Source organism: Hypomesus nipponensis, chromosome 24, assembly GCF_054491055.1.
Source record: "Hypomesus nipponensis isolate SF chromosome 24, ASM5449105v1, whole genome shotgun sequence".
Taxonomy (NCBI): domain Eukaryota; kingdom Metazoa; phylum Chordata; class Actinopteri; order Osmeriformes; family Osmeridae; genus Hypomesus; species Hypomesus nipponensis.
In genome coordinates, this window is record NC_140384.1 from 5290578 (window position 1) to 5317718 (window position 27141).

At 52.8% G+C, this 27141-nt stretch overlaps 1 protein-coding gene across 3 annotated transcripts in view; it reads left to right on the top strand.

Moving 5' to 3' along the window:
- arb2a (ARB2 cotranscriptional regulator A) overlaps window positions 1–27141 on the top strand; it is a 132599-nt gene that overhangs the window by 90840 nt on the left and 14618 nt on the right. For all 3 annotated transcript variants that reach the window (XM_084690817.1, XM_084690819.1, XM_084690818.1), the window contains one exon: window positions 1868–1952. In XM_084690817.1, the coding sequence (XP_084546943.1) occupies window positions 1868–1952 (85 nt within the window). The remainder of the gene's footprint in view (window positions 1–1867; window positions 1953–27141) is intronic.

Genomic DNA, 27141 nt, shown 5'->3' on the forward strand with positions numbered 1-27141 from the left:
CTCTCTTCTTCTGTTCTCCTCTCCTCTGATCTCCACTCCTCCGTGTCCCCTCCTCTTCTCCTCTTCCCTTCCTCTCCTCTTCTCCTATTCTCCTCCTCTTCTCCTCTTCCCCTCCTCTCCTCTTCTCCTATTCCCTTTCTCTTCTCCTATTCCCCTCCTCTTCTCCTCTTCCCTTCCTCTCCTCTTCCCCTCCTCTCCTCTTCTCCTCTTCCCCTCCTCTCCTCTTCTCCTCTTCCCCTCCTCTCCTCTTCTCGCCCCTGTTCTTCTCCATGGCGTTCGAGTAGAGAAGAGGGGCTGACAGGGCTGGAAGCTGACAGATTGACAGGGCTAGAGAGCGGGAGACAGAGGTGAAACACAGAAGAGTGGCGTGTGTGTGTGTGTGGGTGGGGGGCGACAGACCGTGTCACGCGTTGGTCATTTGCATCTCAACTGAATCTTCCCCAGGTGTACCGCGAGCTGACTTCCCCCTCCGACACACTTCCTTTTCGAGACGTTAATGTTTACACTCGCGCTAATCCAGTGAACGGTTCCTCGCAGTAACCGTAGCTTCCCATGAGTCCTGGCGCGCGGAGACTCAGCCCGCTGTGCCCCCCCCGAGGCAGAACCGCCGGTGGAACGCCTGCACGCAGCCGCAGGAGGCGCCAGGCGGAGACAAAGAGGGTTGGAAGAAAGACCCAGGGCTCTGGCGCCCTGCGCAGGTGCAAACCCAAGTGCGTGCGCACATCTATTGACGCACACGTTCGTCGCGGTGGCGTCTGAGTGACGGCGCGTCCCGCTCGGGGTGCGCGGTGACCCCAGGGATGGCAGGGGGGCTCGCGGGGGGGGGGGGGGGGGGTTTAGGGGGGAAGGCGGGAGGGGTTGGTGGGGCCGAGGGGGCGAGGAAGGGTTTGCCTCTGACAGCCTGGCGGAGGTGTGACGTGACCCAGGGGTCTTGCGTGTCTTTCCAGGCTCCGGGCGGGGGGATGAGGGGGGTGGGATGGAGGGGGGGGGGGGGGTCGCCGCCCTCCCAGATTGGTCCATCCAGCCCCCTTTCCGACAGGGCCTTGGGAAGTGTGGGCGGTAGGAGGGTGTTTGTGTGTCCTGCATGAGTTTGTGTGTTTTTTTTTTTTTCGCCATAGGGGGGGGGGGGTCCGGGAATGAAGCAGCACTGCTTTGTGGGAGCAGCCTGACACACAAACACACCCACACAAACACACGCACGCACTGTAATGGCTGTCAGGCCGCCAGGGCAAAGTAAACAAGAGCAGATAAGCGGTGATTCAGAGGGACGCCAGCTGCACCCCCTAATCTCTTTTACATTTCTGTTTCTTCTATTGAACTTTTATCTTATCTGAGGCGCGTCTTCTCCAAGCATTCCTCCTCCTTCTCTCTCCTCGAGGACACACTCCTGGGCCGCACAGCCCACTGAAGGGACACACAACACACACACACACACACACAACACACACACTCCCCATATTGTATCTACAGTCTAGCCATGCAAATACCTCTGGATAGTGACACCTGTGTTTCCGCCAGGGGTTATGGAATGACGTAACGGTAGAGAAACTAGAGTTTAGAGGGATAAAGTCGTCTTTTCTGTTATTGACAGTAGGGCTGTCGGCCGTGTGGGCTTTGTGTGTGTGTGTGTGTGTGTGAGAGATTATGTGTGTGCCAGAGCAGGGGTGGGTGGGGGGGGGCTACGGGTCAGCAGTCAGGGCCGACACCCCCCCGGTGAGCCCCGCGGTGCCGCTGGCCGCACTCGACCACAAACAAACCCTAAACTGTCTCCGCGGCATGTCACCAGGGTTTTTAATTGCTTGTATCTGTCTCTATCTCACCCTCGCTTCTCTCTGCCCCAACCTCCCGCCCCCCCTCCCCTCCGCAGCACTGTCGTAACTGGGTGTCGAGCCCCGAGCCTCTGGACACCCCCGTGGAGCCCATGTTGCCTGGCTGCCCCCGCGTCTCTGCAGGTAACCCACGTGAAGCATCTCTCTCCTCTGTAATACTTTCATCGTAGTGTTTTGCTCCTGCTCTCTCTCTCTCTCTCTCTCTTTTCTGGGTCTCTGAGCCCGGTAATCACGCTCAGAGAATGTGTCCTTAACGCAGGATTACAAGTATAATCTGCAATCTGGGACAGAAGAGCGATGAGAGATGATGAGGGTGGTGTCAGCCGCCGAGGTGGCCGCGCGCGCGTGTGCCCCTAGCGCGCGCGCATGTTGTCGCACTCACGTCACTTCACGCGGCCCCTACGGGTGTATCGTGACGTTTCCTGTCCTCGCCTCAACGGTCGCGTCCGCCCGGACGCACGGCTCAGCGCTGTGCACTCGGCCGAGCGCGACGCCGCGCCCTGTCATCCGATCGCCCGGGGCTAAGACAGAACACATGTCGAACAGTCCGATGGCGCGGGTGGCCAGGAGGCGGGCTGCCATCGCCTCCTCAAAAACCCGCAGCTGTTCCACAGATCATTCACTCCCTCCAAACAGGTCTTTTACAACGTCCGTGTTTTCAGAAAACATCCTTTTCGACTTCCCCAACCAGGAAGTAGAGTTCCGAAGAAAATGTCGACTTTCTTTTCCTCGCAACATCGAATCCTACCCACGACTGTTACGCCTTCCCCGTTTGTTCCGTGCGCGCTTTCGTATTTCAGCCCCAAGTATTGGGCTTCATCGATCTCTAAACTGAGAGGAGGCCTGTTTGGGAGGCTGGCGTGCAGCTCAGCGTCTATCCCCGTCGGCCCTCCTCTCCCGGCTGTGTCAGAGGTCGTTGCCGTGGTGTCTTTGTGCCCTTGGCGCCTTGGCAGCCGTCGAGGCCGGGGCTATTGTGGCGCGAGTCACGCGAGAGGGCCCGGGGTGACGGGGGGTCGAGGGAGCGGTGTCAGAGCGGCGTGACCCGGCGTCTCCAGCCCATACATCTCCCGTCCAGCCTCTGTCCACGGTGACTCACTGCTGAGCCGGGCTGGGGGGGAGGAGGGGAGGGGAGGAGGGGGTTAGTTGCTATGGCAGGTCTGTGTATGCTGGGTATGGGGCTGCTGGGGGTGCTCTTGGGGGGGGGCTGCAGGGTGCCTCATCAACTCCACAGGCCGTAGGATTTGTGTCACAAACCAAACACCACACACACACACACAGTTCCCTGCCCCTTTGCTGGTCCAGAGTGGGAGCTGACAGACTGAGGGGCAAGGCTCCTGATCAAATACACACTCACACACGTGAGAACAGACACAGGCTTCCTATTCTCTGAAGCTGATCGCGTCGGTCACACAAGTCTATCTTTGCGTGCTCTCTCCGTAACTCAGCCTCTCATCTCTTATTATCTCTCTTGTTCTCTCTTTCTCTCTTGTTCTCTCTCTCTCTCTCTCTCTCTCTCTCTCTCTCTCTCTCTCTCTCTCTCTCTCTCTCTCTCTCTCTCTCTCTCTCTCTCTCTCTCTCTCTCTCTCTCTCTCTCTCTCTCTCTCTCTCTCTCTCTCTCTCTCTCTCTCTCTCTCTCTCTCTCTCTCTCTCTCTCTCTCTCTCTCTCTCTCTCTCTCTCTCTCTCTCTCTCTCTCTCTCTCTCTCTCTCTCTCTCTCTCTCTCTCTCTCTCTCTCTCTCTCTCTCTCTCTCCCTGTCTCCCTGTCTCTGTCTCTGTCTCTCTGGCGCTGCCTGTGTGGTTTCCCCGTGTGATGGTGGTGTTCTCCATGCTGGCTGCGTCCGGGCCGAGTGGGGACAGAGCTGTCTGTTGCTCTTAATCATCTGTGAAGCAACACTGGTACCAGCATAGCAGACTGACGGCTAGTGGAGGAGGGGGCGGGGCGGGGGGGGGGGGGGGGGGTTGTATGCTAACATCTCTGGTTATTGTTTTTAACGTGATAAAAACCTGGAGTCCTTCCCCCGCCTTCCTGGCCCAGTCCTTCTCCCTCCCCCTCCATGTTTGTTTTCTTCTTACCCTTTTTCCTTACCCCTCTCTCTCTCTCTCTCTCTCTCTCTTTCTTTCTTCCTCCCTGCATCCCCTCCCCTTTTTGTTTTGTTTTGTTTGGTTTTATTCTCATTCCTACTTTCAAAAGGAATCTTCTTGCAAGAAGGTCAACGCTCCGGCGTTGGCAGCTCTCTGACGGACTGGCAGAATTTTATCAGTTCGGAACACAGCTGAACACAGCCGCAAATATGCAGATAGAGTGGAACAAATCTCGCTGCTGGAGAGCCTCCCTGCGTGTGGGGCTGAGGGGGGGGGGGGGGGAGGATGGGGGAGGAGGGGAGGGAGGGCTGAATAGAGCTGAGGCCCTCCCAGACTCTGACCCCTCCACAGCTGCACAGGCTGAGCAGATAGCCTGGAGAGAGGCCCAGGTCCGGGGCCCGCTCTGGAATCCTCCTCAGAGGCCCACCATGACAGGGACTATGCCATGGGCCCCTTGGCTGCGAGTGGCCCGGCCTCCCTGCCACGGTATCCAGCCCACCATCCCGTCTGTTTGGAAGGCTTTCCCATCGCCAGCAAACACAGGCAGAGCTTTCTTTTTTTTCGATAACGCAATAGTTCCCAGACTAAAGTCAATAGCACGCCATGGGCAAAGCACAGTCACACAATACACATGACACTCTGCCCCCCCCCCCTCCCCCCTCCACACACACTTGTTTCTGATTGGCTGGTTCTCCCTGCCTGTCAAAAGTCGTGCGGGCTCCATCTCCTTCCCCCTGCGTATCGCTCTACCTGCTCGGCAGCGATTACTCATTGTTGAACCCGGTTATTAATTGCAAAGGCAGAACCGTGTGAAGGTAAGCACTGATTAATGCCTAACAAAAGTCAGTTAATGTGTACAAGGATGGGAACACAGTCCCTTAATTAACCCCTAATTGTGTCCACGGAGGGAGAAGTCTTCTGCCTTTGTTCAGCCAGCTTTGATGTCTCCCCCCCCCCCCTTCCCCCTGTCGCTTCATCTTGATTACTCACTCCCCGTGTTGAAAGTTGAAAATGATTCTGTGTGTGTGTGCCCGTGCGTGTGCTTTTAGCAAACAAACTTGATGAAGCGCCGGGGTTTCTGTTTGGTTTCCCAGCACCCTTGCACGCCCGGGAGGTCTTTGACGCGCCATCTTTGTTTTACCCATCACTCCCTTCCCAACGCCGTCGTAAAAAGTCTACATAAACAGCCGTAACGGACAGAGAGAGAGAGGAATAGAGGGGGGAATGAAAGGGGGGGGGGGTGGTGTTGAGATGGCTGTGTAGCCTGCACACCCTGCGGGTTTTAACTAGAGTGTAAACCTCCCTCACGTACACGCCCCGTTGACCGTGAAACGGCTCGGGCTGTCGGCACATCCACGGCCCACCTACTGCAAGCCCCTCCCTCCCTCTGTCCGCTTGTCGGCCTGTCCGACCGTCCGTCTGATGGATGTTTGTCCGCTGAGTGGAACTTCCAGAGGAAGTGCAGGGCTGCCTCGACCCCTCACCCCCTCACCTCCTCTATTTTCTCAGCTTGGGGAACTGGACGTCCGCTGGCTCATCCAACCATCAGATTAAAGGAGGATGGGCGTCTCTCTGCCTCTCTCTCCCCCCTCTCTCTCTCTCTCTCTCTCTGCCTCTCTCTCTGCCTCTCTCTCTCTCTCACTCTTTCTACCTCCTCTCCCCCTCTCTCTCTCTGCCTCTCTCCCCCCCCTCTCTCTGTCTCTCTCTCCTCTCTCTCTCTCTCTCTCTTTCTCTTTCTTCCACTATCTCCCTTTCTCTTTCTTTGTTTTCTGTGCAGAACTGCCTGTTAACGCCAGGCTAGCATCAGCAGGAAATAGGTGGGTATACATTGATGACCCCGAGCTTGACCTTAGACCTTTGACCTAATGGCGCTCAGCCCGTGCCGATGTCTGGTTGGCACAGGTGCCGGACTCCGAGCAGACAGAACCTTGTGGAAAGTTCTGACCCGGCAGAACCCGAGTTTTGCCAGGGTTACGGCGGGTTTATCAGAACTCTCTTTGGCACGGTCTTGGACGTGTGTGCTTTTGAAAAGTTGAATTGAAAAATTGCTTTAGCTTTGATCACATGGTTGTTGCACAAGACAATGGCGTAGCTGTGGTCAAAGGGACTCAGATCATATGTTTTCTTTTTTATGACAAACGTTTTATGTTCGGAGCCTTTGTTCATCAGCACATGCCACTACTTCTAATATTGACATAAATCATTGAGACACTTTTGTCATGTGTTGGATTTTTCGTGCTCATGGTAATGCATGCAACCAGTCATTCTCGCCATATTCTCGTCTTTTTTTTTGCAACCAGAGAATGCAACTTTTATAGAGTTTCATCCAGGCTCTGATCATTTGGGGGTGTTTCTCTCTCCCCTCTTCTCCTCTCTCTCTCCCCTCTTCTCCTCTCTCTCTCTCCCCTCTTCTCCTCTCTCTCTCTCCCCTCTTCTCCTCTCTCCCCTCTTCTCCATTCTCTCTCTCCCCTCTTCTCCTCTCTCTCTCTCCCCTCTTCTCCTCTCTCCCCTCTTCTCCATTCTCTCTCTCCCCTCTTCTCCTCTCTCTCTCTCCCCTCTTCACCTCTCTCCCTTCTTCTCCATTCTCTCTCTCCCCTCTTCTCCTCTCTCTCTCCCCTCTTCTCCTCTCTCTCTCCTCTCTTCTCCTCTCTCTCTCTCCCCTCTTCTCCTCTCTCTCTCTCCCCTCTTCTCCTCTCTCCCCTCTTCTCCTCTCTCTCTCCTCTCTTCTCCTTCCCAGAGGATCAGAAGACATGGCCTTCATTCTCTATTCCTCTTTAAAATGGAGATGCGGTCTAAACATGTTTGATCCAACTGCTTCTGCACTGACTGGTGGGGCCCTGACCCATTTGGCTCATGGCTTTACGTAATGAGCCCAGAGTTTAAAAGAGACTTGCACAAACACACAGTTACACATAAGTGTGTGTGTGTGTGTGTGTGTGTGTGGGGGGGGGTTGTGTTTATTTTTCTCTTTCTACCTTTCTTTCTACCTCTAGAGTTTGCTGTGCTTGTGATGGGGTCATAGCCAAGGCACAGAGAGAAGAAAGAGGGAGAGAAGTCAGGAATAGTATGTGGCGTGGGGGAGGTGGTGGAGGTGGAGGGGAGCAAAGTCAGGGAAAGTCAGAGCTGCACCAGAGATCATCTTAGCTATTCTGTTTGTTTTCTATATTTCTTTCTCTTTTTTTTTTTTTTTTTTCCTTCCAATGTTTATTGATTTTTTTCGTCAGCCTTTTTGATTCGGAGACTTTCCGAAAGCGGTAGGTTTACTTTTAGCAACGGAACTCAGCTGAGTGGAGAGAAAAAAACCAAGATGAAGTAAGTTTCAAACTTCCAGAAAAGTAAACTGCAAGTTCTTACGATACTTCAAACAAGTGCTACAGCATGTTTTTGAGGTGGTTCGTTAACGACTTGTGTGTGATACATCTCCAGAAGACCTGGAAGACCACATCGTAGCTCCAGCAGACACTCATCTTCCCTCTGCCCACCTCCAGACTCCCATCTCCTGGGGCTCCAGACCCCAGCTCCAGACTCCTAGCTCTTGGGGGTCTGCTCGGTCATCCATTGTTGACAGAGCACACATGGAGCTGTCTGCTGGGGGCCGGGTGGAGCCAGTTGCTCTCTCTATCAAAGACATGGACACTTTGATCCCTTCTGAAGGACCCCCCCCCCACACACACACACACACACACACTGATCGATTCCTCTGTGACTTGTCTTCACCTGGATCACAGAAAGGACATGTTCCCCAACATCACCAGTCAATATACAGGATTCTGCTAGGGGCCATCGGCGTTGGTATAACATTAACTAGATAAAGATTAAGCTGGTAACAATGAATGACATTGTTGATCCGTGTTATGTGCTGGCACATGTCAATGAGTATTGAAATGTGCACCATGCATTAAGACCGACTTGTACTTATTAGCCACTGAAAGCTAAATCCAAGTATATATGTTGCATTAACTGATTTTCCACCAATGGCCACGGAAATATATCCTCTTGTCTTTGTGTTAGAGAAGATGGTGAAGGATTCCGGTTGGACAAGATCGATCCGTTCTCCACAGTCTACCGTCATGGCTGGCTAGGAGGCTGGCGGTTCAAAAGTTCAACCGAGGGGCCGATGTTGAGACGGCCTTGCTAACTTTGTAGACGTGTGAAATCTTGGCCCCCAGCTGTCTGGGGGAGAAAGAGCCTCGCGGAGCTTTTATGCCGTCTTTTGTGGTGCTGTTGATCTCATCTTATCTCAGAGCCCTTTTCCTCATAACATCCTCGCCTGTAATCTCACTCGCAGGTTTTTTTTTTTTTTTTGTGTTATGTATATATATATATATATATATATATAAATATATACGTTTTTTTTTTATTATTAGGATTTTTCTTCATACTGGTTGCTAGGCAACACAGAAGGTCAGGTAAAGTTTTTTATTTATTTTTTCTCACTCCCCTTACACTCCACACCTGCCCCTTTTTCAAAGTACAGACTGTATAGGTTGACATATAGAGGATCCAGTGTAACTGCAGTCGCAATCTGGATATTCACTGTTCAAAAGGTGCTTGCTTTGTAGTGTAGAGGAGCTTGTGTTTGCCTTTGTTTTCCTAACAAACTCAACAATGTGTGTTTGCTGATAATAACGATGACCACATCACTGACCGGTCCTGGATCATACAACTCTGTTTACACGGCCCATCATTCATGCAGGTCTGACAAAAGTATGTGCCTAGACTTGGTAATCACCCGAGTCCTACACTTCACAACAGTTCATTCCTATATGCCAAGGGAAGCCCAGAATATTGCTTTCCTTCTTCACCACTGTGACTGGGTAAGCTCTATCCAGAAGGCTCCCTTCTTCCGAAAACCCATCCTCTCAGACTCGCAAAAAAAAGGAAAAGCTGGTGTGTATAAATGAAGGTTCAACAAGGTTCAACGAAACACTTATACAATTTGCTGCAATATAGAGGGTTTTATAATCTCATTATCATCTTAGTGCCAGATTTGCCCATGAGGGCTGTGCCGTCGCCGCTGTTATTAGCTTCGCTGATTCGTCCCTTTGTCCCTCCTGCTTCTTACTCCTCGACCAACCACGTGGCCAGAATATTCAAGATTGCCCCTCCCCCAAATATTTGTTTTTTTCCCAATACAATCATATGTTTCATGTACTGAAGTTTTGGCTTGGCTGTGCTACAGACATACACAATGCAATTTACAGTACTGTTTAGCAATGAATTTCGATAAAAAAAAAAAAAAAAAACTTTTTGACATAGTTTTGGCCCTACTTTGTCGTCCATGGGTGTTTATGACTTGATTTCCTCTTCCCATTAGAGGCAGTCGGCAAGGTAAAGCGTACAGTTGCAGCGTGCGCCTTCAGCGCACAGCTTCTCATCATACCTGGCCCCAGGGCCCGCTTGGTCCAGCAGGATAGTACATGCCTTCAGAGGCTGGGGGGAGCCAGTGTTCAACCTTAACTGTACCTCCAGGCTGCCCAGGGTGTCAAGCCTCTTATCCCCAGAGCGAGGTGGCCATCTCTAGCATCCACGTCATGGCCCAGTCACCCAGAGGCCAGTGGGGGATTAACGGCCTAGGACATGGATCTCATTTGCCCATATGGGCCTTCATCTCACAGAGTAGAGACAGGATTTAACCCTTGGTCATTAGGCATGACCTGGACGTGTGCCCTCATACACAGACACACATCCCAGCATGTGACGGGTCATAGGATGCAGAGGGGAAAGCTCGTTGGATGGATGAAGAATTGGAAGATTATCATTTGGGCAAAATGTGCGCTTTCTAAGTTGTGGTAGTGGTTGATATGGATGTATTGTTTTTGACATTGATGATGAAGAGGGTCGACAGACATAGCCCTTGACGGGTGGCTTAGATAGACAACCTTTGCTGGGCTTATTCTGTGAAGGGGCTTGGTCGTACCTTGAATGTCAACAAACTTGTAAGCAGGTTCATGGAACGATCATGTCAAGGTTTTGAATGTCTGGAACATCCTAGGTTAGATGGGTTTACGCAAAAGCTAGTGAGAGGATTATGTTTTAATTTGAACTTTTAAAGCAGCTTTATATTGTCTTCTTGCATACGACCCTTCTCTGAAATGTTGTAGTCCTAATCACAGCAGTATTACCTCAGGTTACAAGACATGTCACATGTAGCAATAGCTAGCTAGACAACTGGGCTCTGGCCACACTCAATAGCATTTATCTTTATCAGGGAGGAACTGGACCAACAATTAGTGGCAGTCAGATGGCTGTGTCAATTTGGCAGTGCATGGCACGATCGTAGTTAACAAGCTGCTCCATCGCATAACACTCATTGTCTGGAGATACGAAAATATGTCAGACCAACTACCATGCCTCCTTGCTTTGTTTTAGTGGAGAAAGTCAGATTGTTTACAGATTATTTGAATATTATAGAATTGGAGCTGGACTGGAGTCCGCTGCTAGCATTTTAGATTGTCACTAAATGGGTATTAGAAGCACTCTGGGATTAAATAGTCATGAAACAACATCACTTCATTAAAGACCTACATGTCTGCAGTGTCGTGTTGTCGAAGAATGTGTGGTGTGCTGTGGTAGTCTATTTAACACAGCTCTTGATACTCCTTTCACAATTAGGTTATAATTAAATGCACATTTAATGTGATTGTTGTGAAAATGAAAATGGAAAAAAAAAACACAAGCTCCAAGATTATATTAGAAATGTACATAATTGCAGAGAGATGATTAGAAAAAAATAGAAAAACATCCTTGAAGGTCCTTGAGTTGTAATCAGTTTCGAATTAAAATGTGTATTTGTTGGTTACTTTGCTAGGCGAGGGGAATTTTCTTTTGAAATATAAAAATTGTATTTATATAATTATGCAAACAAAGTTGAGTCCGATTTGTGTGGCGGTGACCTTGTAGCTCCTCTCCCGCACATTGACATAAAAAAAAAACACGTTACTAAGCAGACAAACAGCCTGTAACACCCGCGTAATGTGTGTATTAAGGAAATGCAGCAATTAGAGGATGATTTGACTCTCACCGCGACATCCAAAGAGTAAGAGCAATAAGCGGGTCTTGTCTGTGGCTTGGGAAGCCGTCATTCGAAACGGCTTTGAGAGTTGCTCTGCTCCTTGTGCGCGTGAGTAATGAGAGAGGCTGCTCTCATCCCTCCATGATACCATTACCCATAATCCTCTATCTTCACATCCTGCTTTACATTGAGTTCTTCCCGCTCCAGCTTTACTGCCCAAGACCACGGTGGGTCAAATCAAATTTATTTGTATAGCCCTTTTTACACGCAAGCATGTCACAGAGGGTCAACATACACAGCATCGCTGTGCACACACACACACACACAAACACAAGCATTTACACACTTGCAAACGCATTGCAACGGTTACATCAAATCCATAGGAGCCTGGTTTTCTCCACACTGGACTCTGTCCAATTCACGAACAAGTTGGAAGGTTAGCTTCATTCCTGGAGTTATCACACCACAGAGCAGTGTCGGGCTCTTTAGAAGCTGTGATAGGCTCTGACTTTTGTAACACCTGTCAGTGTGTATGTTTTGAAGTTGGTGTGTGTGTGAGTGTGTGTGTGTGGCAGGAGTGAGGAATGCAGTGTGTCCCGTGGTGTAATCATGCTGACCTACGGATGGCCCTGGTTATCACTGCTGTCCTCTCTCAGGGCCAAACAACAGAGACAGCGGAAAAACCGCGCCTGGCCGTGTGACTGCGGGCTGCCTCGCACGCCTACCGCACACCTTCTCTCCTACACTATCTAATCTACCGCAACTGGCGGCTGTCTACACAAACACACACACACATACACACGTAGCACAGATAGCCTGGCTGTGTGTAGGGTGTAGGTGTGTGGCTGGTCCAGGTTTTGAGGGGCCTGTCGGTGGTCACGTGTGTCAGGTATCAAAGGTCGACTCGTGAGGGGAGGCAGGGGCAGTTCTGGGGCTGTGGCGTCCTGACCTTCACCCCGGTCACCTGACCCCAGGGTGGCTCTGATTCCCCCCCCCGCCCGCCTTTAGATCCAAACGGGACCCCCTGCCGCTAAGGAGACCATTTGTCTCGTTTGGGCCCTTGAGAGAGAGAGAGAGAGAGAGAGAGAGGGGGGAAGGAGTCTGCTCGGGACTCCGAATTCCAAATCCATGGCGCCATTTTAATCCTCCTTTGTTTGGCGTGGGCTGCGCTGCAACTTAGCATCGCGAGCCCACCGATGTGCACATGGAGCTCCCGCCCCCACCTTTTCCCCCTTCCTACCCCTCGAAAACACTGCCCGATATCTTTAAAAAAAACAAAACGGAAATAAGTTATTAAGTTGTAGAGAGGGGAGACGAAAGGGCTGCACCTTGGAGTTTGTCTGAAGCGCGTAGCCGGCGCTAAGTGAGGCTGGCGGCGGCTGTTGAAGCTTGTGGAGGAAACCGGGAGGGGAATTGCGTTTGGCACCGGGCGGCTATCAGGCAGTAATTAGTATAGCTAACATCCCAGATGAAAGAGTCAAGTCTAGGTCAGGGTAAAGACTTCAAGGGTCTTATCGGGTTCGGGTTAGAGGGCAATCTCTCCCCCCTGAGTTTGAGCTCATGCCGTGCCTGCCCAGATTTGCTGAAATCTGCGTTGACCTTTGCCCCGAAGGCGTTGCGGCTGGTCACATGTCCGCCCAGCTCCTGCTGGCCGTTCTGGCCGCTCTCCTGTAAGATGTTGCCACGGAGATTCTGACCCGGTGTGGCCCGGCCCTGCCCCACGCCGTGGGGCTCACAGACAATCTGTCCGCTGACACAGATCTAACCTTACAGCTTTAAGCCCTGCTCGACATTCCTGCCCCAGCCTGGCTCCTACCTCCCCGGCCCCTGCCTCCTTGGTTTCTGGGTCCGAAAGCCTTCCATCGTCTCCCCCTGTCACTCTGTCACAGGATGTAGAGATCGTTCTTTTCCCCGGCCTCTCCTCCTTTCTCCTTTTTTTTGTTTGCTTTCCTTTCTTTTCCCTTCTCGTTTCCTCCCTCCTTTTTGATCTCTCCTCCTCCGCTCCCTCCCTGTCTCCCCGCTTCTCCTCCGCTCCCTCCCTGTCTCCCCGCTTCTCCTCCGCTCCCTCCCTGTCTCCCCGCTTCTCCTCCGCTCCCTCCCTGTCTCCCCGCTTCTCCTTCGCTCCCTCCCTGTCTCCCCGCTTCTCCTTCGCTCCTCTCCCGTCGGTGCTCTCTTCTCCCCTGAAAGCTCGTATCCTATCCTGCCTCACATTCCCCTCTTCTCCACTCTGCCATTCTCCTCTCTTCCTCTCATCGCTCCATCAGGCTCTCCTCGCGGCCTAGACAGCCAAACGAGCAGAGGCAGTAAGCACAAATGCTTCTTGAAAAAAAAGGGGCATATATCGTGCTTCGTAGAACTCCCAAATCCATCCAAACACAATCATCACAAATAAGACTATGAGGACCTTAACAGCTATCAATGCTCGACCCCCATGTTGATATTTGCTAATGTGTTCATGGGAGGGCGAGGTGCTGGGAAGAACCGTGTTCCAAACAATACTTTGTTTCCCTCCTCTTTCAGGGGCATGTTTTGAATCATGCCGTTCGTTGTAGGTTAAAGCCTCATCTAATCTGAGAGTACGAAACCAGACAGTGATTAGATCACTGCACTGTACGTTTGACCCCCACGACCTGCTAAGCCCCCTGGTAAGCCTTTCACCCCCCACCCCGAACTCTGCCCCTCTACCAGGAAAATGATATTATGGTGTTTAGATCATCCTCCCCTTGTCTTCCGCCATTCTCTAATCCTATTTGCTCCATGGCGTGTTGGTGTCAGCAGATGGCATGTTTGTGTGTGCTTGTGTGTTTGTCTGTGTGTGTGTTTGTGTGTGTGTGTGTGTGGGGGGGGGGGGGGTCTGAAGGCACTATGACACCCAGGTCTCTCACAGCTAGCTGAACCAGCGCACACTCACACACACACCATGCCAGTGAGCTGCAGAATGCCTCCGTCCAAAGCGTCCCTGGGGCCACTGGAATGGGAACGAGGCCCATATTTGGGTTCATGTGGGCTGTCAGGAGTTTGAGAGAGCATCTCCTGTCTGGCCTCCCCCGCTCCACCCTCGAGTCTTTCCCTCTTCTTTTTCCACTACTTTCTCTCTCCATCCCGTTCCCTCCCCCATCTCCGCCTCTTAATGAAAATGTAACGACAGAGAGGGGAGGGAGGGGAGAGGGAGGGAGGGCGGGCTGTCCCCTCTGCTCACCGGTCCTTGGCGCCTTTCCAGGGTTTGGCGTCCCAGCGCCACACTTAGTTCCAGCCGAGTGCCCACAGTAGGCATGGCTGCCCCAGCTTCACTCTGACCCCTTGACCAAGGAGCAGTCCTCACTCATTCCCACCATCCCTTTGATTTTCCTTTTCTTCCCTCTGTCTCTCTCTCTCTCTCTCTCTCTCTCTCTCTCTCTCTCTCTCTCTCTCTCTCTCTCTCTCTCTCTCTCTCTCTCTCTCTCTCTCTCTCTCTCTCTCTCTCTCTCTCTCTCTCTCTCTCTCTCTCTCTCTCTCTCTGTCCCACACCCCTCCCTCTTCTGACAGAATAGCTTAATAAGAGCTTTTTTCAGGATTGATTTGTCAGAGGGAGGAGTCGGAGAGAGTGAGGCTGGTCAGGGTTCCTCTCTGACTAGCCTCCTCCAGAGACGACAGGCACTCGCTTCACAGATGGGTGGAATCATCCCAAATATGGTTTTGTTTTAAAAGTGTTATGGTAGTGTTTATCTTTGTGTTACGCGTTTTTTTGATTATTGGTATGCATTTTATGTTCTTTGATATGTTTGAACTCAAACTAGTTTCTCTGTCCCGAAATGGTCAAAACGTGTTCATACTCATTCTCGCCTGCAAACTGAGATTGAGCTACTGTTGTTAAAAAACATGCACACTTGTACACACAGAAACACACACACACACACACACCTGTAGGAAGATAAAAAGATGCATTCACATCCCACTTTCATAAACTCTTGTTCTCCGTGGTGATGGATGGCCAGGCCTTGGCCCAGCAACCAGCCTTTAGCTCTCAGTTAGCACAGACCTACTGTCGGCTCTTAATTGCTTTGGCTTCGTCTCTCTCTCTTGCCCTCTCTCTCTCTCTCTCTCTCTCTCTCTCTCTCTCTCTCTCTCTCTCTCTCTCTCATCCTCTCTCCTGTCCTCTCCTCTTCGTCCCAGAGACACAGGCTGAGGTGTTTATCTGCCCAGCACACACAATCAATACTCTCCCATTTAAAGAAGTCTTAAGGTCAGCCATAGTGTGAATTGTTTTGTTAGATAGTCAAAGGTCAGGTAATAATTATTTGTCTTTACCCACATCCAGTCTGGAATTGATCAGGTTCATCTCTTGGGCAGCGGGAGTTTGTCACCGTGGTCCAGAAACCGGAGGGAGTCTTAACTAGCCTTTAGTCGACACAGCGAGCTAGGACCTCGTTCTACATTCAGCCTGCTGTTTCATGAGGTACTGTTTTAGTTAGGGTTCCAGTGTATGAGCAGGGAATTGGGTGGATTCTATTTGACAGGGATGCAGAGATGCAGCTGTTTTCTTCTCTGTGTGTATCCCAGTAACGTGTGTGTGTGTGTGTGTGTCAAGGATAGTACTAGTACTATCGTGCTCTATCAAGTGCTCGGGCTTGAGATTGGAGGCTCTGTAGAATATAAGTGGTAAAATCAGCCTAATGTACACTTGTTCAAACAGACTGTAAACTCCATTGTAAGTGTTGCTTCATCCATTCAAAGCTCATTTACTATACTAAATAATTGGTATATTTTCATATAGGTCACTTTGGAATGATTTCCTCCTTTTTGCAAGCAAATCCATAATTTTAATTTAAAAAGTTTGTTTCTGCTATTCCAGTCCTCCCTGTCTTTCTCAGTGACGCCCAAGTCAATCAGAGCCCAGGGGGGTCGATATTTGTAATATGAGTGTGCGCTTGCAGACAAGCACATTTTGGAGGCCTAATGAATTGCACCTGTATTGATCTCCATGGGAAATGTTTGTATGATACAGGAATAATTTAAAAGGAGGGGGTTGGGGAGGTTTGTGTGTGTGTGTGTGTGTGTGAGAGAGAGAGAGAGAGAGAGAGAGAAAGAGAGAGAGAGAGCAGGGAGGTGGGGAAGGGGGAATCGTGAGGAGCAGATAGGTGCATGTTTTTATTTTTTTATTTTCCTTCCAGAGCGGGCAGATAGAAGGGATCAAGATTGGGTATTGACGAAAGGGCTTGGGTGACTGAGCTGCCAGAGCGTTGAAATAAACTCCCAGTCATTACAGCACAGCGGCCCTGGCCAGCCTCAACCTTGGGAGCCAGTCGATAAGCTATTATAACCATGCAAATTGTGGCCAAATCAGAGACCTGACATATTGGTATTATATTCTTCTGCAGCCACAGGGCTGTACATCATTATCGGTGCCGGGCTACAATATGCATTATGCTGTGTGCCGTTGTTTAGGGGGCGCTGAGCTATGAAGAGAATGGATCTGGATGAGTCGAGGGTTGAGAGGGCGGGGTACGACACCCCATGAGTTTGCGTGTCCTCTCTTGTGGAGGGCGAGGGGTTGCCATGCCAGGTCTTGCTCTGCGTTTATCGCCCCGGGCAGCGCTCGCGGAGCAGGGTGATGTCATGTGGGCTAAAGGCTGTGTAAACACTCCGCTGACCCTGGGTTTCAGATCTGTCGATAGGGTTCGGTCAGAGAACAGAGGAGAGGATTGCGGGGGGATCGGGGCCCGGTGTGTGATGGTAAAACCATCATGTTGGCTCTCCCGTGGCGAGGTGGAGAGGTCACCATGTACCCCAGCCAGGCCAGGCCAGGCCAGACAAACAGAGCAGGAACCATCTGTGAGCTGGGAGGTTGGAGAGGGGGCACGGACGGGGAGGAGGGACTGGACTTTTGTCCCTCCGTCTCCTCCTTGTTCTCTCTCTGTGGCTTCCCTTCGATCCGATGTTCATCTCCTGATTCCCCACCAACACACATACACCTACACCACCTACTCTCTGACCCTGTGATGTTTGACCCATCGTTGAGCACCTGGCCCTCTAGTTGGGTGGTGGACGGAGCAGGAGTGCCCAGATTCCAAACCCCGGATCCGATTTGCCGGACTGGTTGCATTCGAGAATATTTTTTTTTTTTGGGCCCGCTTGCAGATGGGCAGCGATTAATCAGAGAGGTAACTGTGAAGTAGTTTGCAATTAGAGAAGGGGAAAGCTCTGAAGCATGCTAATTGAATCAGAAAATTAGAGACACCGCACTGTAATTGGCTGGTTCTCGTGCAGCAGGTGCCAGCCCACTCGACTGTGGAGCAAGGTATTTAAGTCGCATTAGCCGGAGTAAAAATATTCCTTGATATGGAACAGTTTGATTTTCTGCTTGTTTTCCTCACCGATGTCACCAGTCAGTCAGCCAGCCAGCCAGGCAACCAACCAACCAACCAAACAACCAACCAACCAACCAGGCCGCCTCCAGCTGAGCGATCGCGCCTTGCGTCACCAGGCAGAGAAAGAGCTCTACCCAGGCATCCTCCTGGCATCATCCTGGGGAAGTAGCAGGCACGTGTGGGTGCTTCAGCTGCACCTCCTCAGTGCACCTTCACGCCATCCCCTCCTCCTGGGAGGAGACCCAGTCCAGAGGCCCGTCTCAGTCCTCCAGCATTGTGTGCGCCTCTGTGGTTCTCTGTCAAATGTATGATGTGCTACACTGTGCTGTTTGGGCACATCTGTATTCAAGTCCAATGTAAATCTGCCAGATGGATGACTTTTGAAAGGAAGCCGTGAGTCAGATAGAGAGCTCTGGCACCAAGGTCTATGTACCCCCCCTCCTCCCTTTCCCTCCTTACACACATCCCCACAAAACATGAAGAAAAAAAACAGGGAGAAATTAATAATTGATCACTTCTGAATGTGTGTGTGTGTGGTGGGGGGTGAAAGAAGAGCTGCATGGAGGTACAGAGGAGAGGAACGGCGTGGAGGAGAGGATTCCCCTGGCTCCTGTGCAGTGCTGTGTTGTGCTGTGGCACGCACCCCCTCCGAGGGAGGGCAGGGGGCGCAGCCTCCACCACTGCACTCTCCGCCGACGCCCCACCTTCATCGGCCATGCCCGGCACACCACACACATAAATAAATCAAAGTTGTATGTTTGAGCATGCTCCTCAGGGTGATTCCACATTACAAACACAGTGCGAGTATTGATCCCTCACTGTGCGCGCCAGTGTCTTTGCTGGGCCCGAAATCTAAGAGGATGGAATGAGGTCTACAGCTGATGAGAAAAATTGTGTGGTATAAACCAATGTCATGCATTGATTTTCCTGGTAATGAGTTCCAAGAGAAACAAAGACACACAGTCAGACGAGCAGACTAATATGGACACACACGTGTTTATGCAGAGAATACAGATGTCGAGAGATTTGTCAAGTATGGTTACGGCAGTAGTATACTGCCTTAAGAGTGTCAAGATAGAGGGGCTAAAAAAACCAGAACAAGGGAAGTGAAATCACGCTAGAGCTCCTCCGCCCCTTTGGCTCCTCCCTCACCAAAACTTGCACCTGTGCCACCGACCACGTTCCACTAGAGATGCTCCAGTCGATTGCGGGCGAGGATCGAACCAGACCTGTATGATCTCTGAACAACCTCTTTCACACCCATCAACCCACCACACTATGGAAGTTGGCGTTTTCTCCAGGTGTCTTTAACATGCCTCTGTGAATTTGTTCAAGGTAAAAAATACTAATAGTGGTCTGGAATTGAACCGTCAACCTCTGGCTTGCAAGGCTGCATCCCTCTCCTATGAGCCATTGGGACTGGTAGGGTATCCCCACTCCTCTTGGGTACTTGACTCTGCAAATTAGTTTGTAGATATTAAAAACTGTCTGCAGCCTGGAATCAAACCACCAACCTCTGATTTACGAGACAGCGTCCCTCATCTATGAGCCATTGGGACTGGTAGGGTATGGCCACCACTCTTGGGTACTTTCCTCTACGAATCAGAAATAAGTTGCCACTGGGGGGCGCCACAGAAAAAGGAGGGGGGCGGAGGCACCCCCTAGCACCCCCCACCACCCGGGTGCCCCCCAACCCCCCGGGACTGCGGCCCCCCCCCCCCCCCCCCACAATTGTTACGTTTTTTCGGTTTCGCCCCCCACCCCCCCAGGCCTATGGCACCCCCTCCCCCCTAGCACCCCCCACCACCCCGGTGCCCCCCAACCCCCCGGGACTGCGGCCCCCCCCCCCCCACAGTTGTTCAGTTTTTCCGGTTTCGCCCCCCACCCCCCCAGGCCTATGGCACCCCCTCCCCCCTAGCACCCCCCACCACCCCGGTGCCCCCCAACCCCCCGGGACTGCGGCCCCCCCCCCCCCCCACAGTTGTTCAGTTTTTTCGGTTTCGCCCCCCACCCCCCCAGGCCTATGGCACCCCCTCCCCCCTAGCACCCCCCACCACCCCGGTGCCCCCCAACCCCCCGGGACTGCGGCCCCCCCCCCCCCCCCACAATTGTTACGTTTTTTCGGTTTCGCCCCCCACCCCCCCAGGCCTATGGCACCCCCTCCCCCCTAGCACCCCCCACCACCCCGGTGCCCCCCAACCCCCCGGGACTGCGGCCCCCCCCCCCCCCCACAATTGTTACGTTTTTTCGGTTTCGCCCCCCACCCCCCCAGGCCTATGGCACCCCCTCCCCCCTAACACCCCCCACCACCCCGGTGCCCCCCAACCCCCCGGGACTGCGGCCCCCCCCCCCCCCCACAGTTGTTCAGTTTTTTTTGGTTTCGCCCCCCACCCCCCCAGGCCTATGGCACCCCCTCCCCCCTAGCACCCCCCACCCCCCCGGTGCCCCCCAACCCCCCGGGACTGCGGCCCCCCCCCCCCCCACAGTTGTTCAGTTTTTTCGGTTTCGCCCCCCACCCCCCCAGGCCTATGGCACCCCCTCCCCCCTAGCACCCCCCACCCCCCCGGTGCCCCCCAACCCCCTGGGACTGCGCCCCCCCCCCACACACACAATTATAAAGTTTTTTCGATTTCGCACCCCACCCCCCAGGCCTATGGCACCCCCCCCCCCCCCCCCAGCACCCATCCCCCCCCCCGATGCCCCCCAACCCCCCGGGACTGCGCCCCCCCCCCCCCCCCCCACAATTGTTACGTTTTTTCGGTTTCGCACCCCACCCCCCCAGGCCTATGGCACCCCCTCCCCCTTAGCACCCCCCACCCCCCCGGGCCTACGGCACCCCCTCCCCCTTGGAACCCCCCCGGTGCCCCCCAACCCCACCCCCCCAGCAACAAAAATTAAAACTGCCTGTAGCATGGAATCAAACCTTCAATCAATTATTGGGAGACAGCATCTCTCTTCTATGGGCCATTGGGACTGACAGTATATGGTCACCACTTTTGGGTACTTGGCTTTGCGAATCTGTTCCATATTTAAAAAACTGACAGTAGGCTGGAATCAAACCTTCAACCTCTTGTTTGCAAGGCAACGTTCCTCTTCTGTGAGCCATTGGAACTGACATGACATGGTCATGTCTCTTTGGCACTTGCCTCTGCAAATATTTTCTAGATTAAAAAAAACTGACCACAGACTGGAATCAAACCTTCATCCTCTTGTTGGCAAGGCAACGTTCCTCTTCTATGAGCCATGGGGACAGGCAGGATATGGGCACCTCTCTTGGGTGCTTGACTCTGCAAATCTGGTCTAGATTGAAAACATTGACAGGTACCTGCCCGGAATCAAACCGCCAACCTCTTGTTTGCGAGACAGCTTCCCTCTTCTCTGAGCCAATGGGAACGTTAGGATGTTGGAGCCGCTCTTGGGTACTTCACTGGAACAATGACGTGCACATTGAGCAGCTTGATTCAAACTCAGTACTCCAGATATATAACCCATCTGATACCTGGCACAAGCCTAACTCCTTGTGCTAAATCACAACATATTGTGAGTGGTTTGAACTTTTATCAAGTATATATTACACAACCTGAGTTACCAGGACCCTCAAGTCTCCTGTGTCTGTGAATCTTACATGGCATACACACAAACAAAATACATCTTGGGCTTTGGTTTCAAGATATAGTTGCATTATACACATATCGGAAGTAGTCCCCTTGCTGGCCTGCCGGTTATGCATGTGCACCATTCAGGTCCTAGCCCCAACACGGTTTCCTGGGCTCGAATCCCAGTTCCGCCGGGTTGTTATCCAGCTGGGGGCCCCAGCATGCAAGGTTGGGTCTCCTTTCTGACACGCCGTCAAGGAATTTTTGAAGATGTGCCTTTTTAAATGATACATTTGAATATAACAAATAACTTTATTTGGAGATCAGTGAAGGTGCACAAGCGGGATCCCAACATGACGTGAGACACTTTAATGTAGCAGACAGTATCTTCTTTATTGGGGACAGATCAGTGAAGATAGATAAGGAAGGTGAGTTGAAGATGTGAGGGATTTGAACCCAAGCCCCTTGTACACACACTGAACCAGACTTTCACTGTTGGCTTTGTTTTCACGCGCCACTTTGTGGCTTGGTGATGTTTGCAAATGTGTCTGGCTAGCTCGTGTTAGCGACACTTTTCGTCACAAAAACTATTCATATTTCCTACACCGTGCCATGTAACCTTCCAGGTTTTGGGGAATGAGATGCACTTTTTGGCACCTTTCTCGTAGACATAACCATGGGATGAAAAAAGAAAAGAAAATGTGAGCTTACAATGTGGCTCACTGAGAGCAAGCCCTTGAATTAGCGTGCTGACACATGCCCTACAGTACAGCACCCCCCCACACACCCCCTCCCCCTCCAGCACCCCTACAGAGAGGATAAGGGCACTCGTCAGTCTCCAGCCTTCTTTAGAGGTAACCGTGGGGTAACGAGAGATTGCTCAGGACGATCGTTCTAAATCATTCTACTGAACTAGCTTTGCCCTGACCGTGATCTTACCCAAACACGACCCCATAACCTTCAATCCGCAATCCTTCCCCTGACCCCAACACAAACCGTCACCACGCCCCTGAATCTAACACAAACCCCGAAAGACTGACCTTATCCCTTAACCTGACCATGAAAAACTGTGACACTAACCCAACGTGCATAACCCTAACCCAGACCACTGTACCCACCATGCACTGTGGACTACACGTAACCTGCTTCTGGAGATTGTCTCATTACTCTGGTCGCTCGGCTCGTTTAAACTGAGGAGGGTACTGTGGATTTTAAAAGAATCAATCTGCCGGATCAGCTATATATGGCTTCCCTCATCTTCTCATGCGACGTGGTTGGACCCCACACGCTAATGCTGTCCTTCACCAGCTTGTTGTAACTAATGAACTTCTCATACAGTATGTCACCCCCCCCCCCCCCTTCCTTCCCTCTGATCACATTTCACAGTGGAACTCATGGCAGCTTATCCCAGTGTCAGTCTTGGCCCAAGGCCCAAAGCTATACATGAACTCTCAACCTTTTTTCAGCATGTTAGCTAGTCCTAGCCACATTCCCATCCCCAGCCCCAGTGTAATAAGATTGTGATATTAAACAGGCTAAGCTCCTAACTAGTCTGAAATACACTGTTCACAGAGTGACCCAGAGTTCACCCTCTCTTAAAGCCTTAACCAGCTTGACAGCTGAGCTAACTGCGCGCTGGAGAGGCTGAGAGGCGTGCCTGCTCTCTGCTGTTTCACCGTACAGGTGGCCAGACAAGTGTGGCTGTGTCGAGACGCCGGGAGGGGGGTGTGATGTGGGTCCCACCTCCTGGATGGGGAGAGAGACAGAGGGAGACAGGCCAGACCAGACCAGGCGGGGCAGGGGACCTTAGCTCTGGCCGAGCCCTTGTCGGAGCAGCGTGGAGCGGAGGTGATGACAGGTCTGAGGTGCCCCCCCCCCCCCCCCCTGAGACACACACACCCGAGTGTCTGAATGTCATCCAATCGCTGGGAGCAAGTGCTAAATGTGTCGTCCTATCAGCCCTCTACTCAGAGCAGACAGACAGGGGTTCTCTCTGTGGGAACAAGGTGGCGTGATGCCACTGCAACATGGTCGCAGGGGCGAGCGGTGCACTTCGATGTGTGTGTGTGTGTGTTCCAGCTCAGTGACACACACTTACCCGCTGAGTGTCTCCACACACTGCAGATGACCCTGTTGGACAGAGAGATGGCCCTTTGAAATGCAGCACCCTGATGCAATCCCCTGTAAATACATTAAACCAATCCCCGAAGGAGAGAAGCTGCTTATCCAGGCTGGCTGCCTGCTTTCCATCCCCTACACATCGACTGCACCGCGCTCTCGCTCTCTCTCTCTCTCTTGCTCTCGCTCTCTCTCTCTTGCTCTCTCCCTCGCTCACCTCACATCACCGTTAAACCCTGTCACCCCCCCCCCCCCCCCCCCAACCCCCACCCGCAAACAGCGCTCTCCCGCCCCAGCATTCTCCGCCAGACTCGGTTAACCCCATCACGCATCTCCTGTCCCACACTCTCGGTGCCCTCCCCGCCCCCCGCCCGCCCGGGGGGGCCAGGACCCCTCTCCTAGGGGGGTGCGGGGGTCAGGGCCGGTGCCAAAGGTGCCCTGAGTGACGTGGCACTCTGGCTGACCCCTGCTCGTTGGCAAGGCTGCGGCTTTAATGAGATTAGGCGGGTAATGCCCACTCTGTGTCTGTTCCTCTCTCCGGGGTTCTTTCTTTAGCCAGCAGAGCAGGGTGTGCCAGCGTTCACAGGTCGACGGCAGGACAAGACACCCATGCCCACTGCCCCGTCTGCCCGCCTATCTGCCCCGGTCTTCCCCCACCGGCCGGCCGGTCTTGTCTGCCGGTAGGACTCCGCCCGGGCGGGGGACAGCCGGCACTCAGGTGAAGGTGCCCCCTTCCCGCCCCCCTCCTATTGGCAGGGACCTGGGTGAGGATCAGACGATGACTCCGTCCTCCTGGGTCTGCCCTGTTCCCCTCCCCCCTCCTCTCCTAGCCCGGTGACCATGCGGGAACCCCAGGCTCCCATGTGTGTGTGCGATTGGCTTTGATAATTGTGCAAGAGAGCGTGCGGTGCAAAGCTGCTCTCTGTACCGACCTGTGAACACTCCCAGACTTCTGTTCTACTTAAGACCCCACCACAAGCTGAACACAGCCTGCCTGCCAGCCAGCCAGCCGGACAGCCAGCAAAAAAAGATGGTGCCAGGGATTTCAGTTGGGGCTGGGGAGTAATACTTTTTTTTTTTTTTTTTTTCAAGTCGAGTGGTTTATTGTCTGTATTAGCCGTGAGTGACGCTAAGTGCTCATTAAAGGCCTGTAACTGTGTGTGTGTGCGTGTGTGTGTGTGTGAGTGAGGGGTCCTAACAAGGGGAGCAGACAGGCCTCCCCCAGCACAGGTGTGCCCCCGTGGGTCTGGGGTCAGTTTCGTGGGGGGCGTCGCCTGACAGGCCCTCAGACGTACACTAGCGGCACATCCAGGTGTGCAGGCTGAACACCTGTGAGGCTGTGGCCTCAGGACACAGACGGGGTCGAGTTCCACCCAAACAAACATCCCCGCTCTGGGGGCCCCGCGCTGTGTGTGTGCGTTGGCCTACTCGTCGCGTGTGTCTGCACGTATATATGTGTGACGGAATGAGGGAATGTCCATTCTGCATGTACTGTCCTGTAGCCAACCTGTGTGTAGGCACTGGCGGATCATATTCCATGGACGTGTCAAAGTTGTCTTTTGTGAAGGACCTATTTCTCATTGGCGTCGGGTTTCTCCGTCTCCTCTCCACCGTGTCCTCGTGAGAATCTCCCCCGACGGCCGGTTCGTCCTCAGCCAAGAACAATATTCCAATGTGAATTTGCTTTATCGCAATCATTCCCTCCTGTTCACCCACGCACCGATACGCGCGCGTGTGCGCGCCCATACAAAGCTAATACACTGCCCAGGAGAAGAAAAGGGAAATGGGTAGACACAGAGAAGGCATTAAAGGGGGTTTAGTGCCCCCCATGCTAATCTCCCCAGAAATACTCCCATTTGGAAACACAATGGTCATGGAGTCCGACGCATGAGAAGCCGCAATTAACCGTAGACCTCCTTCACATGGACGAGGTCAGGGGCGCTGCAGCCATTTTCTAACGCCTAATTCCCCGGCTAATACCATCGGCGGAACGTCACAGACCTGCCCGAGTGGCTCGCGTGTTGGGGGCTTTTGTTTGGAGGGACTCGTTTCAGACGCCGGGCTAGTTTCAGCAGTGCGCCGTCAAAATGACTAAAAGGTAAACGTTCCCAACAAGCACGCCTGCCGTCGGTCCATTTTTTGACGTTGTTGTGTTGGGGGGGATTTGATTTTTTGGAGGGGGGGGGGGGAGGGCGGTGAGGGTTTGAAGGGAACTGTCTTATTTGGGAAGATTGTTATTGTTGCGGGGCGGTGGAGGAGAGAAGACGACTGGATGCAGGTTGATCTAATGACTGTCTTTTCCATTTAGCTTAGCTGTCACCGTGTGGAGGTAAGCTTCAGGTTCAATTGCAGCTTTCCTAAATGTCACTCTAAGTAGATTTGGTATGTCTCTGTGTGTGTGTGTGTCTGGGGGGGCGGGTGGGTGAGAGAGAGAGAGAGAGAGAGAGAGAGAGAGAGAGAGAGAGAGAGAGAGAGAGAGAAAGAGAGAGCAGGGCTCTATGCTCAGGTCTGGTCCTGTGGGTGGCCCAGTGTCCTCCGTCGGGGCCTCCAGAGCAGGACGCTCTCCTGCCGTATGGTGGAGCTGCCTAGTCCTCTGGCTGGCCAGGGGGCCACGGGGCTACAGGCGGCGGTGCTCACACACCCTGGGGCTCCACTGCCTGTGCCGCCCTGAGGCGGAGCAGAAGTCCTGAGAGCGGAGAGAGAGAGAGAGAGAGAGAGAGAGAGAGAGAGAGAGAGAGAGAGAGAGAGAGAGAGAGAGAAGAGAGGTAGATAGATAGATGGCGGGAAAAAGACACGTTTCAGGAGGAGGAAGAGGGAACAACCGAAAGCCACATGCTAATCGCGAGATGAGAAGAAGGAGGCCGCGATAGAAGGGGAGATCGAAGTCAGACGGGGGCTCAGACGAGCGTACGAGTGGGACTGAAGGAGACGGGGGGGGGGAGTCAGGAAAAGAGAAGAGCAGCTGGAGCAAGAGGGAGGGAGGGAGAGAGAGAGGTCTCCCCGAGGATCATGCTGTTGTAACATCACACCCGAGCGTCCCTGGTTGAGGAGCCACGCGGAGCGCGCTCGCTCCTCGGCGCCAGGGGATGGAGGAGCATTCACACGGTTGAAAAACACACAAGAAGAGATTGAGAGACGAGAGGAGCAGGGGGAGAGAGAGAAAGAGAGAGAGAGTGAGAAAAGAAGAAAAAAATGCAATTCCCCCCAGAGAAGGAATTGGAAAATTTTCTGCTAGCGCAAACATTCTGAGAGAAGATAGGAGCGGGGAGCGCAAAATGAAGAGGTGTGGGGGGGGGGGGGTATGATAGAGAATAAGTAAAAAGAGAGCAACAGGAGGAGGAGAGAGAGAGAGAGAGCGGAGCGGAGCGCTTTTGGAGGAAGAACGATAAGATGAAAGGTGGGGGAGGAAAAGAGGAGTGCGGGTTGAGGACTGGTGGAGAGATGGCTGCGTTTGGAGGTCAAACGAATCGATTTGTAAACACTGACGCCGAGGCGTGACTGTGCACGAGGCCCAGGCTTCCTGCTGGAGACCAACGAGGAAGAACTTCCTGGAGCGCCGGAGCGAGCCAAACCCTTGGGCGGCTGCAGCAGCTTCCATATCTGAACACCTGCTCTGGCTCACCTCACACACACGCGCGCTCACGCTACCCCTGCCTGGCGCTGGGAAAGACTCCGCCGACCGCAACCACTGACCTTGACCGCGTCACCGGGACGATGACTTTGGGAAACCCATTAGAGAGTCTGACCTAAGACAGCCCCACCGTCAGAGTGAAGGCAACCCAATGTGCTTAGACGATCCTCTTACTGTCCCCACCTATTAAACCCTGGTGCACTAAAGTCAGACAGGCCATAAAGTGTGTGTGTGTGTGTGTGTGTGTGTGTGTGGGTGGGTGTGGGAGTTTCCGAGGCGGTGTAACCTAAGTGGTGTGTTAGTTGGTCCCCAGTAGAGCGGAGAGTATCAGATACGGAGCTGTGCCACAGGACCTCTCACCATCACAGCAGCCAGGGAGGGGGGGGACGGGACGCTAGCGCTTGTCAAATATGAAGCTTTTCTTTTTCGGGAGGGGGGGTGGGGTCGGTCTGTGTGTGTGTGTCGTGGGTGCAGGCAGGGGGGGGGGGGGGGCGGGGATGGTTAGAGAGTAGAGAGGGAGGGGC